At 35.7% G+C, this 15881-nt stretch overlaps 2 protein-coding genes across 12 annotated transcripts in view; one reads left to right on the top strand and one right to left on the bottom strand.

Moving 5' to 3' along the window:
- dab2ipa (DAB2 interacting protein a) overlaps positions 1-9054 on the top strand; it is a 106014-nt gene extending 96960 nt beyond the window's left edge. For all 10 annotated transcript variants that reach the window (XM_084390072.1, XM_084390070.1, XM_084390075.1 and 7 more), the window contains 4 exons: positions 515-667; positions 2902-3104; positions 3953-4040; positions 5543-9054. In XM_084390072.1, coding sequence (XP_084246198.1) covers positions 515-667; positions 2902-3104; positions 3953-4040; positions 5543-5710 — 612 coding nt within the window. In that variant the 3' untranslated portion in view covers positions 5711-9054. The remainder of the gene's footprint in view (positions 1-514; positions 668-2901; positions 3105-3952; positions 4041-5542) is intronic.
- A 1743-nt stretch (positions 9055-10797) lies between these two features.
- On the bottom strand, positions 10798-14986 carry endog (endonuclease G). Of its 2 annotated transcripts, XR_014625389.1 has the most exons (4): positions 14277-14986; positions 13284-13393; positions 11250-12698; positions 11104-11215 (listed from the first exon to the last, which is right to left on the bottom strand). XR_014625389.1 is itself a non-coding variant. In XM_084388772.1 (3 exons), the coding sequence occupies exons 1-3, from the start codon at positions 14823-14825 to the stop codon at positions 12419-12421; spliced, it is 939 nt and encodes a 312-aa protein (XP_084244898.1). In that variant the 5' UTR covers positions 14826-14986; the 3' UTR covers positions 10798-12418. The 2 variants fall into 2 exon arrangements, 1 of the variants encoding a protein (XP_084244898.1); XM_084388772.1 differs by having other exon boundaries at positions 10798-12698.
- Between the last annotated feature and the right edge of the window lie 895 nt (positions 14987-15881).

The raw sequence follows: 15881 nt of genomic DNA on the forward strand, positions 1-15881 counted from the left end.
TAGCTGTCTCTTTATGTTGCAACATTCCCATAGCTAATTTAGATACCACTAAATTAGCTACCACTCGGCTGATATCCTTAAAACAACTTGGCACTCAGATCTCTCGGGGGGATAATGAGCCTTTTGGTGCAGCGCTAGAATCAAACGAGGCTCTTAGGTTGAGATGAACACGGAGCCCTCTCGCTGTCAGAGGCGAAAAGAACGGAGCAGACAAGCAGAATTAATTGCTAGAGCGCAGGCGCTGTGCTAGTGATTAAATGACTGCTCGCATTGTCCAAACTGTTCCTTTGATGTCTGCTGAATGACTCTTCATTAAAAAATGATCAAATGTTTTTTCTAGCGAGCACAAGTGCTGTTGTCACCTTGAAAAGTTTTGAGGCACTTGTTTGTGTGCATGTTTCTGTGGATGAGTGAAAACTAACACATTTGATAGCAACTTTCTCATTTGGATGTTAGCATGGCCATACTATAATACAATCATGTGTGTGTGTTTGTTCAAATGAATTTTTATTAGGCTCCATCCCCTGTGAATCCCAATGCGTTGGACCGCACTGCTGCATGGCTGCTGAATATGAATGTGCAATATTTGGAGCAGGAGGGAATTGACCCAGATTCGAAACACCGGGAGGACTTTCCAAACAAGGAGGATCTCACACCAACTGAAAAGGTAATAATGAGACCTTATTCTGCGGTGCAGCAGCAGAAAAACAGCAGAAATCCAGCAGGCTCACTGTTTGTGAGTTCAAGACTGGCCTCCCATGGGCACGCAGACAGGAAGAGCTATAAGAGGTGATCATGTCTCATAAAATATGTTAGCTGCATTCACTATTTATCCTCACTGGACCATGATGAACTTTCTGTGACGTCACGACATGTTTATGAATATTATTTAGGCCATGCTGACATTGCTATAACCTTCCTGGAATGACCAATCATCTAAACCTAATTAATATTCATTAGCTAAGCATTTGTTTGTTTTTTGTTGTTGTTGAATGAAATGAATACTTTTATTCAGCAAGGAAACATTAAGTCGGTCAAAAGCAGCACACTAAGCAGCACAACTGTTTTCAACATTGATAATAATAAGAAATCTTTCTTGAGCAGCAAATCCGCATATTAGAAAGGATCATATGACACTGAAGAGTAGAGTTATGGTGCTAAAAAATCTGATTTGCCATTACAGGAATAAATTATATTTTAAAATATATTAAAATACAAAATTCTTATTTTAAATTGTAGTAATATTCCACTGTTTTACTGTATTTTTGATCAAATAAATGCAGCCTTGGTGAGCATAAGAGACGTCTTTCAAAAACATTAAAAAGTCTTATCTACCCCAAACATTTGAACTGTAGTGCAAATTGCTCATTTAAATATTTTAAACCAGTTTCACTCGCTAAACTAAAGAAAAACAGAACCATCCAAAGTTTTTATTCCCCCAGGAACCAAGACGTGAGGATATTTTAAGCTCAGATCTAGTTGCTTAGTCACGGCATCTTGTCATAAACTGATGTCAAGACGGTGGTTGTCAAACTGCAGACAGGTTGATGTTGTTCGATGAGTAGAAGTGCAATTCTAAAGCACTTCAGATAAAGTTGCTTCTTGATCTCTCTAGTGTTGTAATTTAGGCAAACAGGCTCAAATCACTACACTGCAAAAGCAGAGAAGCACAAGCCCGTCTCTTTCCCCTGCTCTTTAATGAGTAATGAACCCGGCGGAGTGCATAGAGCGTGCACACCCACATACTCAACCCTCTCCCTCAGCAAAACCCCACTGCATCTGTGCTGTTTGAAGCTGTTAATGTAAGTGATGCTGTGAAGATTGGTTGAATCCTCTAAAGGGAACAGCGCTTATTCCACAATAACGTTTTAGTCGAGATGCAAAACAAGAAGATGAAAAAAAACACACCAAAAACCAGGCTTATTATTTCATGTCTTTGCATATTTATAAAGAAGTCAGTTTCTGTATCTATAAGTCCTTGACCAAGCAGAATCTCAAGATGCAGACTATCGGCAGTGAATTTTAAAAAATGTTCTCCTTAGAACAGCTGCATAAAACATTTCATACAACACTTTCTTAGTTTCTGAATAGCCTGAAGCAAAAACACTGCAAAATTATTTTCCTAACCAGTTTTTCTGAATTATTTTTTTTAAATATGCAAACAAGATAAATTTCTTTCTGCCTTTGAGTGAAAATTCGGACTTTTTCAGTAAATGTGACTTTATACTATATCTCACATTATGACTTTTTTTCTTCTTTTAAACTTGATATCACAATTACCAGGTTTATTTATTAGTTTTTTTTTTTTTTTTACTTTTTTTATTTTATTTTTTTACTTTTTCCCCCAGCAGATTCATCAAACATCAGTTACCCCATTGGAAAATAGAATTTTCAAGAGTAAATTAAACATTTTTTATATAAAATGTTATGCTATAAACAAAAACAAAACAAAATCTTAATGGAGTAAGAAAAATAACCGTATTTCAACCTTCAGTAAATTCTCAGAAAAAAAAGTATTTTTGTAAGTTGTTTTTATACATAGCAACTAGCAAAAATGATTTCAAAGTATAGCTGTTATCATGTCATGCATTCCCTGCAAATTAAACCCATGACCTTGGCTTTGTTAGCACCATGCTTTACATTTTGAACTACAGGTTTGCCCCAAAACACATGAAAAATTCACCTTTGAATCATTCAGTAGCACCAACTAGGTATATTTCATACAGCTTTGCTGGATTTCCCAGGCTTAGCAGATAGATATAAGATGATTAGCAGGGCTATATTCGTGTAATATGCATTTCAAACCACAGCTGTGCACATCTGAGAACTCCCTCTTTACACAGCTTTTGTTGTTCTATAATCCTGCTATTAGAGTTCTTCATTCGCTCTTTCCTTCCTCAGTATCAGCAGGAGATAGCTGTCCTGCAGGAGAAGCTGCGTATTTCTGCTAAGAAGCTGGAAGAGTATGAATCTCGCATGAAAAACCAGGACGACCAAACCCAGAAGATGCTCCTGGAGTACCAGGCCCGGCTGGAGGACACGGAGGAGCGATTACGCAAGCAGCAAGATGACAAAGAGCTCCAGATGAAAAGCATCATCACCAGGTGAAGATCTGCTTTAGAAGCAGGAGAGTTTGGATGTGGGGCGGTGTGGTCTTGTGATTAAAGATCCAGTCTAGAAACTAAAACTTAGTTGTAGTTTCAAACCTCATAAAATGTGATACATTAGATGTTATTAAGGTCCAGAATTAACTGTTTGAAACTTAAGCTATCCTAGATAAACTTCTGATGGTAAATTAGGTATTTTGTGCTCAGTAACTACAGACCAAATTTCTAATCTTCCATTTCTTGGTAAAATAATTGAAAAAATAGTGTCCATACAGCTTAATAACTACAGTATCTCAACGCCAATAAACTTAATGAGACATTTTAGTGTGGCTTCTGGGCAAACAACCGTACAGAAACTGCCTTGCTTAAGGTTTTAAACGATCTGCAAGTTATTTGGAACTTTTATATTTAAGTGCTGCTTTTCTTACACTGTTGATCATGAGATTCTACCCGACAGACTACATAACTGGGACGGTCTATCAGGTCCTGTCTTAGACTGATTTAGATCCTACTTAAGCTGCAGGGATAACTATGTTACACTGGGTACCTACACCTCCAGGTGTTACGTCATATCTTGTGGTGTTCCTCAAGGCTCAATTTTGGGTCCTCTATTATTTAACCATTACATGCTTCCTTAAGCTGGTGTAATTAATCAGTACAATATTTCCTTTCACCAGTATGCAGATGGTATGCAGCTCTATCTATCACTTGCACCAGATGCCTACAATTAAATTTTCCTATTTACTTACTTACTTTGAGGTATTTTAAGTATTATGCTACAGTTCAGTTAAGCACTCAAGTAGCATCTGTAGCTTAAAGATGTATGTGGCAATTTTATGTTTCAGGTTGATGTCAGTTGAAGACGAGCTGAAGAAAGATCACGCCGACATGCAGGCCATCGTAGATTCCAAACAGAAAATCATCGAAGCCCAGGTGAATCTAAAAGCAAAAACCTGTGTTATGTTCATGTTCATGAAATCAAGGTTTATTGTAATCAAAAAATTTCTTTCGACTGGTGCTTTTGGATCCAGAAGCTTAATTTAAGTGAAAAATATTTGGGTTGACAAACTATACTCCATCTAAAACAGCATTTTTCTCATTTTGGTTTAATGAGTTTTATGGAATATATTAAGGAATACTAAAATTCATTGATAGGGCGACTGGGCTATTTAAGTGAACTACTAAAATGACTTAGAATATACACTTTCAAAAAAAAAATTGTCAGTAATATAAAAAAATATATATTTTCTTTATTTTAGCAAGGATGCATTAATTGATCAAATGCGACAGTAAAGAATTCTTTTGAACTTTCTGTTCATCAAAGAATCCTGTAAACAATGAATCATGGTTTCCACAATATTAAGTGCGCACAACTGTTTTCAACATTGATAATAAGAAATGTTTCTTGAGCAGCAAATCAGCATATTAGAATGATTTCTGAAGGATCGTGTGACACTGGAGACTGGAGTAATGATGCTGAAAATTCAGCTTTACCATCTCAACAATAAATTAAATTTTTAAATTCATTAAAACAGAGAAGAGTTATTTTGAATTGTAATAATATTTTGACTGTATTTTACTTAAATAAATGTAGCCTTGGTGAGTCCAAAAGTCTTCCATTTAAAATAAAAAATGACTAAATGATTAAAGACATATTTAAGATTCTGCACTATTTCTATGTCACTAATCAAATAAACAGATTTGCTTCCATTAAAGCACAAGATGCTTTTTGGATCATTCTCAAATCAGGCTGTAGAACATGATCATCAGTACGTGTCAGCTTGAGTGCTGCTGTCATTAAAGCAATAGGGGTGCATACTAAATACTAAGAAATCAATGTTACATTTTCACTCAAGTTCTTATGCTGATAATATAATGTAATGAATCATTTTCTATTAAATAAGAAAAAAAAAATGCATTTTCACTAATGGTTTTGGATGTTTGTATCAATTTTCAGCTACCCATTTGCAGGGTCATAGCGCCCTCTTGTGTTCTGTTTAGATTTCAGCATGACGTGATGAGTTGGTCTCTGAGGTTTAATAGTGTTAATGTAGTTGAAAGTTTAATGATAAACGCCCATGTCCTCCGGGGGACAATCAGCGTCTCTCGTAAACATTTTGATGAGCATAAAAACCACCCACTGCGGATTCACTTTAGCACTCATCAAAATCATTAAAGACTTTGTTTACATCATAGATTTCTTTTATAAAGGCGAGGAGAGATTACTGCTGTCGCCGCACGAATTTTAATTTCAACTCTATGAATTAATTTAATGGGTTTTAAACGGTGTAATTAGTCTGTAATGTTTCAGACCAAAGAGTGCCAGTCACCTTGTGTCCGTTTGCGGAGTAGAAAGATTTTAATTAAACATTAAATATTATGCACTGTTAATCACCTTCTTCTATTTGACCTCCATGAATGGTCACTCCCCACAGGAGAAGAGAATCGCATCCCTGGACGCCGCGAACGCCCGGCTAATGAGCGCTCTGTCTCAGCTGAAGGATCGGTACAGCATGCAAACGAGGAACGGCATCTCTCCCACCAACCCTACGAAGCTGCAGATCACGGAAAACGGAGAATTCCGGAACAGCAGCAACTGCTAGCGTGGATACAAACGCACACGGGCCTACGCGCCTAGTGACGGACAAGGGCTATGGGTAACTCGCGGAAACAATACGGAAAAACGGCACTCCAGCAGGTTTAAATTTACTTCACAAAGTCCTGAGTACTGGCTCGGAATAACTCCTTCGGGAACAAATCGGATAGGATGTTGCACAATGTCACACAGTTGTTTCACTCAGTATATAAAGACTAATAGATAATTAGCCACGCAAAGATGTCTAATGGAATATTCCCATGATGCTTCATTTATAGCCTTTGTCACGAGAGCCACTCGGTCACAGAAGTTAGCCGTGACCTAATTCTGTATCATCTCTAGATTTGAACTGCGCATATACGCATTTTGATTGGACTTAGCATGATAATAATGATCATAAGTATGTAATTATTTGTCGAAACATTATTTTCTGCTTTGTTTTTATTGATACATCTGTACATTTCATGTAAACATCATTTTCTTAACATTTTTGTTGCTTGCGTCACTCCAGGGCAGCAGTAGCACAAAATGCTCGCTTTTTTTTGTACGGTTAAAGAGAAACATCGCATTTTGTTGCATACTTTTTTTCTATGCGCATAACATATAGAGGCGACGCGCCTCATTAATGTATATAGTTTTTTATGGGCTTTTCAGAGAAAAGAGTTTTTTTTTTTTTTTTTTTCGTACAGTGTGTTTTTCCCGAGCCGAGGTCTGCTGTACTTTACTTAGAAAAAAGTACAAACCATGTATACTCCGATTGTACACTGAGGTGCTGCTTCTAGATAGAGCAATGATGACGACTCACTTTAACCCCTCTACAATCACAACCGACGCTGTGGATAGAAATGTCCTCGTACTGCTTGCCGTTCGCGTGGCCAGTATTAGACTCCGTATCCAACATCATACCTACAGTACAATCAGTGTCTGCCCCCCTACGATGTCTTTCCTTCCACTCTATGCACTTTCTATAGCATTAGAATGGACCCTTTAACCAAAACCTGCTTCTGTGGACTTGTTATAAAGGCTATTCAGAGCAGCAAGTACAAGGCATATAGCATTCAGCACTTCTACTGGATGACAGAGGTTTGAGATGATGTGTGACGGGTACGTGGCTGTTTTTTGTACTTTTACTTTTGTAATGTTTCCTGCTCTTCAAATGCAGTTTGCATCAAACAAGCTGGGAGTCGGTGCAGCACGGCAATAGCTGCGTCAACCCCGCAGACCCTGAAAGTTTGCTCCGGTATCAGACGAGCCTGTTTTAGCTTCACTGAACTTTATTCAAATCAGCTTCACGGAGTGGAGTTTTAAGACTGTCTGTGTTTCTTTATGTATAAATATTCACATCAGTTTGTTTGGGACAATAATTTTGGAAAAACTGCAAGGGCAAACCACTTTGTGTATAAATCTCATATCGGACATCTCCATTTTTTTTAGAATTCTCTATTATCACTACATTTTTTTTATTTATCACACAGGCTTGAGAGAAAGTATGCTCTGTTTAATTGTTGTTTGGAATTGATTTTTAATTTATATTTTAAATTATGTTTAGCTAATTTATTTATTCAACTGTATTTGTTGTTACAACCCCAAAATGAAGAGTACTTTTTTTAAAGCGTCCAACGTTAAAAAGCTATGTTAAAGTCGACATGAAATGGAAGTCGCGATAACATTTTCTTCCCTATTGTGACGTATATCCGAGTGAAACAGCTTCTCGAGTGAGAAAAAATGTAGGGCGGGACTTGATTTTGTTCAACGGAATTGATTGGATCGATTGCTCATTGCTGTGATGTCATGTGAGTGACGGGTTTTCCCGCCCTCACACCAGTAAACACATCATCAGAGAGGAGAAGAGGGCCGAAATCACATAGCTACTCTCTTGAGTAGGTCATTATTTTTTAAATGAGTAATTACTTTAAAAGTACATTCTAGTATGAATGTGTGTAGTATGAATACAGTACGTCCAGATGAAATTCATACTACACACATTCATACTATGTAGAACGTACTTTTTTATATATACGCCATGTTGTCATGTGACCGACCAGCGTCAGTTACGTCGCGTCACCGCCATTCACAAATCCTCTCCCATGGCTTTATTATGGGATAGTAAAGTGTCCACTGTATGCACAATTCAGAATCTCGCCAGAAGTAGCAGGTCATCCAGGTACTTTTTGCTTGCTCTTTTATGACTACTGTGAATTCGGACATACTGCTTTTGTTGCATATTGTTTTTCACCCACTATATAGTAGGGAAGTATGCGATTTCGGACGGGAAGTTACTTTGATTAAAGAATACGAGGGCACATGATTTAAAAAAAAATAATAATGTGCATGGATAAATCATTATCTATTCTTTAATAAATACTGCAATATTCCAGAAACAAATAATAATTGACTATTTTGATTTCATGTCGACTTTAAATTTCTTTCAAGTTGAAGTGTGTAATATTTTGAATGTTAAAATAATCAACCAATGGCGTGAGGTTGGGGGCGGGACTGTCTGTTTATTCGACCAGTGGGGTTCAAGAAACCTGTTTAAAACATTCATTATTTTTGCAGTTGCTGTCCTTGAATGAGTTGAGGTGAAGATGAGGTGACATTTACTGTTGTTTGGCAAATGTTTGAGGGTGAAATCCATTCATTACAATAGGAATCCATGCGGTCATGAATTTTTCCTCACGCAGGATTCGAAACGGTTCAGGTTGATCATGCGAATTTCGCTAATGTGACCACACCTTTATAGTAACTTAGTTAATTACAAAAAAATTGAAAACAAGCTAATTAAACATGTCACATGAACTTTTGAAAGCTAGTACAGCACATTTAAAAAAACTCGAAAGAAAATGTTTTTTCATCCCTTAATACGTTGTGAAAGTCAAAGGGCTGCTGTTTAGTCACTTGGTTTAAAGGAAGACAACCTTGAACTTTTTCCTGTTTGGCATGATTATATATAAAAACAAAATCTCCACATTATTTTCTGCTTTACCTCTACATCTTTTGTATGTATGTTTCAGAGCTACGATGACCGTTTTGCCACATGTACATACATGAACAGAAGACACACCAATATATGAGAAGTCATTTGTGTTAAAGAAAAGTTCTGTGCAATTCATGTACAATTGCCTCTAGAATTATTAAAGTTTTATTTAGCTATTTCAAGGTTCTGACTTTATTTGTTAGTTTACTGTACAGTCCAAGAAAAATAATGTTGTTGAGAAAAAGATATATTGTTTCACTTGTGTAAAGTTAAGTAAATGCTATGGACAGAATGTATATATCCATGTAGAATGCCATTGTCAAGATGGGTGCACTTCAATGAGTGCCATTCAAAATAAAAGCTAAATATTTGTCCATGAGTGTTATCATTAAGGTCTTTCTTAAAGAAATAAGCGTTTGATTTGTTTCACTGTTCCACTAATTTGTTTGGTATTCCTAGAGAACTATATGTATGTATGTATGTATGTATATATATATATATATATATATATATATGAAGAGTTCAGATGCAAAAGCCTCTAAGTGCCATTTGAAAATTTCTTCTAGAATGATCATTTTTATCAAGCTCGTATATTTAAGTTCAGTAATTTCACTTAAATGACAATTAATAGGTCATTTTCATTGCCATTTAAGTGAAATTACTGAACTTAAATATACGAGCTTGATAAAAATTATCATTCTAGAAGAAAATTTCAGATGGCACTTAGAGGCTTTTGCATCTGAACTCTTCATATATATATATATATATATATATATACACATACATACATACATACATACATACATACATATATATATATATATATATATATATACATACATACATACATACATACATACATACATACATATATATATATATATATATATATATATATATATACATACATACATACATACATACATACACATATATATATATATATATATACACATATATATATATATATATATATACACACACACACGTATATAACAGCACTAGAAAGTTTTGCTGTTGATTTATGTATAAAAAATTGAATGAAAAGAAAATACAAAAATTAAATACATTGACATCAAAGCCACTTCATACTGTGTAGACAGAGAAAAGTAGTTAATTTCACAGTTCATGGGCTGTCAAAAAACTTAAATAGTAAAACTTACTAATATAATGAATAAAATGTCATTTTTGTGATGTGTATGTATATATATATACTTTTTTAGTTTTTTTGTCAGAATACATTTTGAATGAACGTCAATTGAGAAAGATGTTTTTGCTCCCATAAGGTGTAATTACGGCATCCCCATATTCTTGGCAAAAGCTTGATCTCTTCAAATTCGTAATATCACGCTGAATTCGGAACCGCACACTAGCCTACTACTCTACGACATGGTAAAAAAGTAAGAGATGCTAGTATGCTGTTCCGAATTCAGCAACAGTCTCTCATAAATGTGATGTTTAGAGTCTAATAGTGCCATTTAGTGGTCTTCAAGTGTAAGTGCTTTTTATGACGTTGGTCAAAACAACATTTTCTGAAGGGAAAAAGCAGTGCCTGAAGGTAGCAAACAATAGAGTTATACAAGTTTAGGGTTTAGGCCTTTGTTCTGTATAAATGAAATGGTCCATCAGAGACACTGCGGTCTTGTTGACTGCACAGGAGAATAAACAGTTACTACAGTGTAAATGTGACCTGCTTGATTTATAAATTATATTGTGAAATTATCTGAATTAAAACACTGGCAGATTTAAAACAGCTATAGAAAAAAAAAAGAAGAAGAAAAAAAGAAATAGCCAATTAATACAAAATTGAGAGAAAAGAAACGATTTATGAATGCATCAAGAGTTGTGTGCAAGTTCAGTTGTAGGCTACCTGTTAGAGTAGTTTGGATTTGGGGACAGTTTTTTTAAATATTAAATAATATGCAAACCAAACATTTACTGGCCAGTCACAATTCATTATTCATATTCATTACATGTCGTTAGCCTCATAGCATAATTGCCTAAGTAATATTTAAAAAAAAAAAAATGACTTAGGCAATTATGCTATGAGGCTAACGATGTAAGAAAGAAGACCGACTAATCGAAATCACTGAGATGACGTCGTCAACGCCGTCGGTTACATTTTGAACTCTCGCTGAAGGTTTATTTAAATGTAAGTCGATAAGAGATTTTCAAAGTTTAATTTTAAATTTCTTGAAGTATAAAGTTCACAACAACCGAAACCAGGTAACACGGCTAATGAGACAGACCTTAAAGTTTGAATGTTTTTTTTTTTTCCTGTCCAGGGGCCAGTTGCATAAACATAGCCATTATGTTAAGACTGTGACTTAAGAACTAGTATGATCAACTAGAAGTTAGTTAGGGGTAATCAGTCTTACTGTTCAGTGTCAAATTAGACCAATCCACGTTTTTATGTTACTGACTGAAAAAGTTATTAACAGTTTTAAAGAATAAAATTGGATGACTAACTTGTAAGACTAGTCTTAACAGTTTATGCAACTGGCCACTGAACTCGGTCTTGTCTTGGACTCAAACCTTTTTTGGACTCGGTCTTGTCTTGGACTCGAACCTCTTTGGACTTGGTCTTGACTTGGACTCGACTAGTCCTGGACTTGACAAAGGTGGTCTTGACTACAGCCCTAGTTTTTGGACTGAATTTAAAGCAGAAATGTCACGTAATACATAATGGTTTTGTTACAACGAACAACCTCAAGTTATGAATTTCATTACACAGCGAATGTTTGTGGCCACTGATGCTTGAGAGACGAAAGAAAAACAAAAAACATAATCATCCAGCATGAATTTGTGTAAAGAAATGGAAAATAGACTTACTGAATTGATATTGTTTCTGAATACCATTCATTTCAATAGCACATTTTTTATTTTCAGTAGTACAAATTCAATTTCACAGTTTAAATTAAAATCTAACTTCACACAGAGGTTTGGATCGGCATTAATTGTTCATTTTAAAAACCCTGTTTTTGGCTGACATCTAAAAAAAACAGTAAAGGTACAAGATCTCCGCTATTAAACAATACAGCGTTAGACAATGATATGACTGCCAGTGACTGCTATGATCCGCCTCAGTAGTTTTTCAACATATCTTGACAATTAAATAATTTCCTCAGTGACTTTTTGGCCCGGTTTCACAGACAGGTCTTAGATTAAGCCAGGATTAGGCACTAGTTAAATTAGGACATTTAAGTAGGTTTTTTTTAAACGTGCCTTAGAAAAAACATTACTGATGTGCATCATATTTAAGATATGTCAGTGCATGTTGTTTTCAGTGAAGACAGCACAAACATGCATTTTAGTCTGGAACTAGGCTTAAAGGGATAGTTCACCCAAAAATTAAAATTAGCCCATGATTTACTCACCCTGAAGCCATCCTAGGTGTATATGACATTCTTCTTTCAGACGAATACAATCGGAGTTATATTTAAAAAAAAAAATTCCTTCCAAAGACAGACACCCATTCACTCCATATATAAAGCTTGGAAGAGCCAGGATTTTTTTTTTTAAATATATCTCTGATTGTATTTGTCTGAAAGAAGAATGTCATATACACCTAGGATGGCTTCAGGGTGAGTAAATCATGGGCTAATTGAAATTTTTGGGTGAAAGGTCCCTTTAAGCCTTGTGAAACCGGACAAATGAATGTTTGACAGTGGCATAATGAAGCATTTTGAGGTATTTATTTTCCATTCCCCCTTGCCCTCAGTCATCTCTGTAAGCTCATCACGGGCCTGCAGTAATGGCTTTCAGACCACTGGTCCTCTTCATGATGTTTGGTACGAACAGCAGTCCGGACGCTCTCTCGATGCTCTCAATGGGGACCAGGAAGCGATCCAGTGGAATCTTCTCATCAACTGGCATATTGGGCATCACATAGGACCGCAGCTCCACGTCTCCTCTCGGCTTTTCCAGAATCACCACCTTAAAGAAGTGAGTCGGCACGGCTACATGATTCTTTCCCAAAACCTGATACTTCACATACATTTTCCCGTCAGGTTCCTGTCTGTAGGTGCAGGGAGGAAAATATAAGGTTCAGTTTTCATTGATTAAACAGTTTTCATTGATTAAACAGTTCAAGTATCTTAAAACATCTTGCATTTCAGACGTGTAGCTGATTTAAAAAACCTAGAGAAGCAGTTCTCAAGTGGTTTTGTCTCAGGAGCCAGATTTTACATTTGATTTAAAGGAATAGTTCACCCAAAAATGAAATTTCTCTCATCATTTACTCACCCCCAAATTGTTCGAAACCTTTTCTTTGTTTCTGTCTTTATTCTGCTGAACACAAAAGAAGATACTTTGAAGAAAGTGGGTAACCAAACAGGTGCTGGTCCCCATTGACTTAGAATTCAAATGGATGTCAATGGGGACCAGAAACTGTCTGGTTACCAACATGTGTTCAACAGAAGAAAGAAACTCATACAGGTTTAGAACAACTTGAGGGTTTAGTACATTATTTGTTATTTTTGGGTGAACTATTCCTTTAAGCAGTGAGCCTTGCTATGGCATAATCTGTTTTGTTTCCAATATAATTATTGGTTAAGTAGTTTCCCTTTAATGGCATATCATACAGTCAGTGACAGACTTTTACCGGGGCAAGTAGAGTGGTCCAGTGCACACAAAGACATTCTGGTAATGCTTGGTGAGAGAGCGACAATATTTCTCCAAGTTATTCCATGCGTTTTGGTTTAAATGAGGATTCTGTGGGGAAAGATATCCGCAATATTACTAGCCATAATTACCCATGCAAATAGAAAACAACTGAGCAAAATCTTTAAATGACTGGTGGCTTTATGGATTGTATAAAGTAAGGTGCTGCTGTAAAGCTACGTTACTGCAGAATTCAGTTCCTACCAATAAAAACAACAGGCTGGTGCAAAATTCAGAATTTATGAATCACTTCTGTTTCAATTATGGGTAAGATTAATGTGCCCTTGTTTTAATCAAAATAACTTTCCCTCCTTCTTGCAACAACATCTCTTCTCTTCTCTGATGATGTGCTTTTCCAGTCAATTCCTGATGGACAAAATCAGGTTCCGCCCTACATTTTATTCTTGTTCGTCACAATAGGGAAGAAAAGACATTTATTAATTATAAACTATTTATGGATAAATTAATATAAAAATATATTAAATACATTTTATAGGTGGCATTTTAAAAATTGATCTAAAATATATTTTCTGATATATTAGTCTGTAGTAGTATATAGTAGTCTGATATGAAGTTTAATTATTAATAATAAACAAATAATTAATAAATAAAAATGTGTTCAATACTTTTTAGGTTGAATTTTAAACATTGGTTATTAATCCATCTAGTATTAATTTTATGATATACTTCTAAAAAAATCTTCATTGATTAGACATTTATATAAACTCAGTAAATGTTCTATTATTAATAATAAACAAATTATTGAGAAGTAAAATATTAAACTTTTATTAAATTTAAATAAAATAAGTTAAATGCATTTTTATAGTCAGCATTTTTAACCTTTGATATTTAAATATTTTGATTGTACTTCCTTAGCTGGTGTTTGCAGTAAGATCAGTTCTAAAGTACGAGAACCCGTTGAGTTCCAGCTCACCTGTGGTGACACGTTGCTCAGGTAGAAGGTTTCATCCATGGCTTTCTGGCTCCACTTGTGATTGGCTGCTGCAGCCAGGTGACCCCTGTCAAACCCACTTCCCCTGTAATCCGCATTGCTCGATCTGTGGTAAACATGAACCGAGTCGTCCTCTTTAAAATCGCAGAACTTTCTGTCGGATGTCCCGGTCAGCGTCTCGGCGTTGAGCTGCTCTATGACCCACGCTGCTGTCCTGTTTCTGGGGTCGTATGAGGTTACGTAGGACTCCCTGCTCTTGACATTGGACAGGGAAGGGAAGCCGTACTTCATCACAGCTGTAGATTTGTTTACAGCGACCTGTCCCGGCTGGTACGCGCTGATCTCTGACGCTGCGTCGACGCTCGGTATCGGGATGACCGGCACGCGGTCCAGCAGTCCCCGGCTGTGGCTCGTGTCCCGGCTTTTATTTAGGAGATCATCGCTGGCTGCTGTCAAGGTGGCGCCGATGCCTATGCCAGCTGTCAGTGACAGCCCGGATAAAACCCACCGCGAGCTGAAAATACGATGCATCGTTTACGTTTAATAGATAGAGTTAATGAATTAATTAATCTAAATAAGATGGGCGTGCTGTTATTTTGCCCTCAGTATTTACATAACCCATGTGAGTCAGTCCCACCGGCTATGTGCTAAACAAGTGCATTGGCAGTTTAGTCGCATGTTTATGACGTCTCTCAGTTTTTTAAAAGGTAGTAGCCTACACAGTTTCAAAATTAGAGTTACAGAGTCATTCTTACTATGCAGTACATTTTCATATTCCAAACACTTCTAAATATAATCGATAATATTTATTTACATTATTCGTTTTTAAAAAAAAAATCACTGTCACAATTAATTGAACTTTCCCTCCCTACCCCCCTTCAATAAATGTTTATTTGGTTTGAGCTGGTGTTTAACCATGTCCCCCCTAACTTCTAAACTTTAAACTTTTTTTTTTTTCAATCTTCTGATAGATTTCTATCTGGTAAATATTCAGGTTTAAATCCTGTTAGTGTTATTTAACATAAACAATCATTATTTTAGTATCTTTGAGAAACTATTATAGTTTATTAGAATTTAAAAACAAAATTAAATGTTAAGGATTCATTTTAATATTAGTTAAAGTTAATTTAGTTTTTATTTGCTTCTTTTGTCTATATAGGTTTTATAAAAAAAAATATTTTAGTTTTTGTTATTTTAGTTCATCAAGTTATATAAGTAATATTTGTTTTAGTTAAGGCTTATTTTATTTCAATTTCAATTATTAAAATTTTAGTTAAAGTTAATAAATATATGGTTGACCACAACTCACACTCTTGAAGTGGTCCTTACAGCAATCTGATAGAAACTTAAATTTAACACACAGACTCACAGACAGAGAGGAACCCGCGACCCAAATGCTAATTCTTTTCTGGGTTTTAATTGGTAATCACTCCCTTTAACAAAAGCTATGTCACTCCTTTCATACTGCAGGAAGTGACATCACTGTACGAACACAGCAGCTCAAACATCAGTTAAGTTTTAACAATGTGTTTGATGAATCCTGTTACCATGTTCTTCAATTGTCAGCTTCAAATGGTATTGCATAAC

The sequence above is a fragment of the Rutilus rutilus genome (genome assembly GCF_951802725.1).
Source record: "Rutilus rutilus genome assembly, chromosome: 19".
Classification (NCBI taxonomy): domain Eukaryota; kingdom Metazoa; phylum Chordata; class Actinopteri; order Cypriniformes; family Leuciscidae; genus Rutilus; species Rutilus rutilus.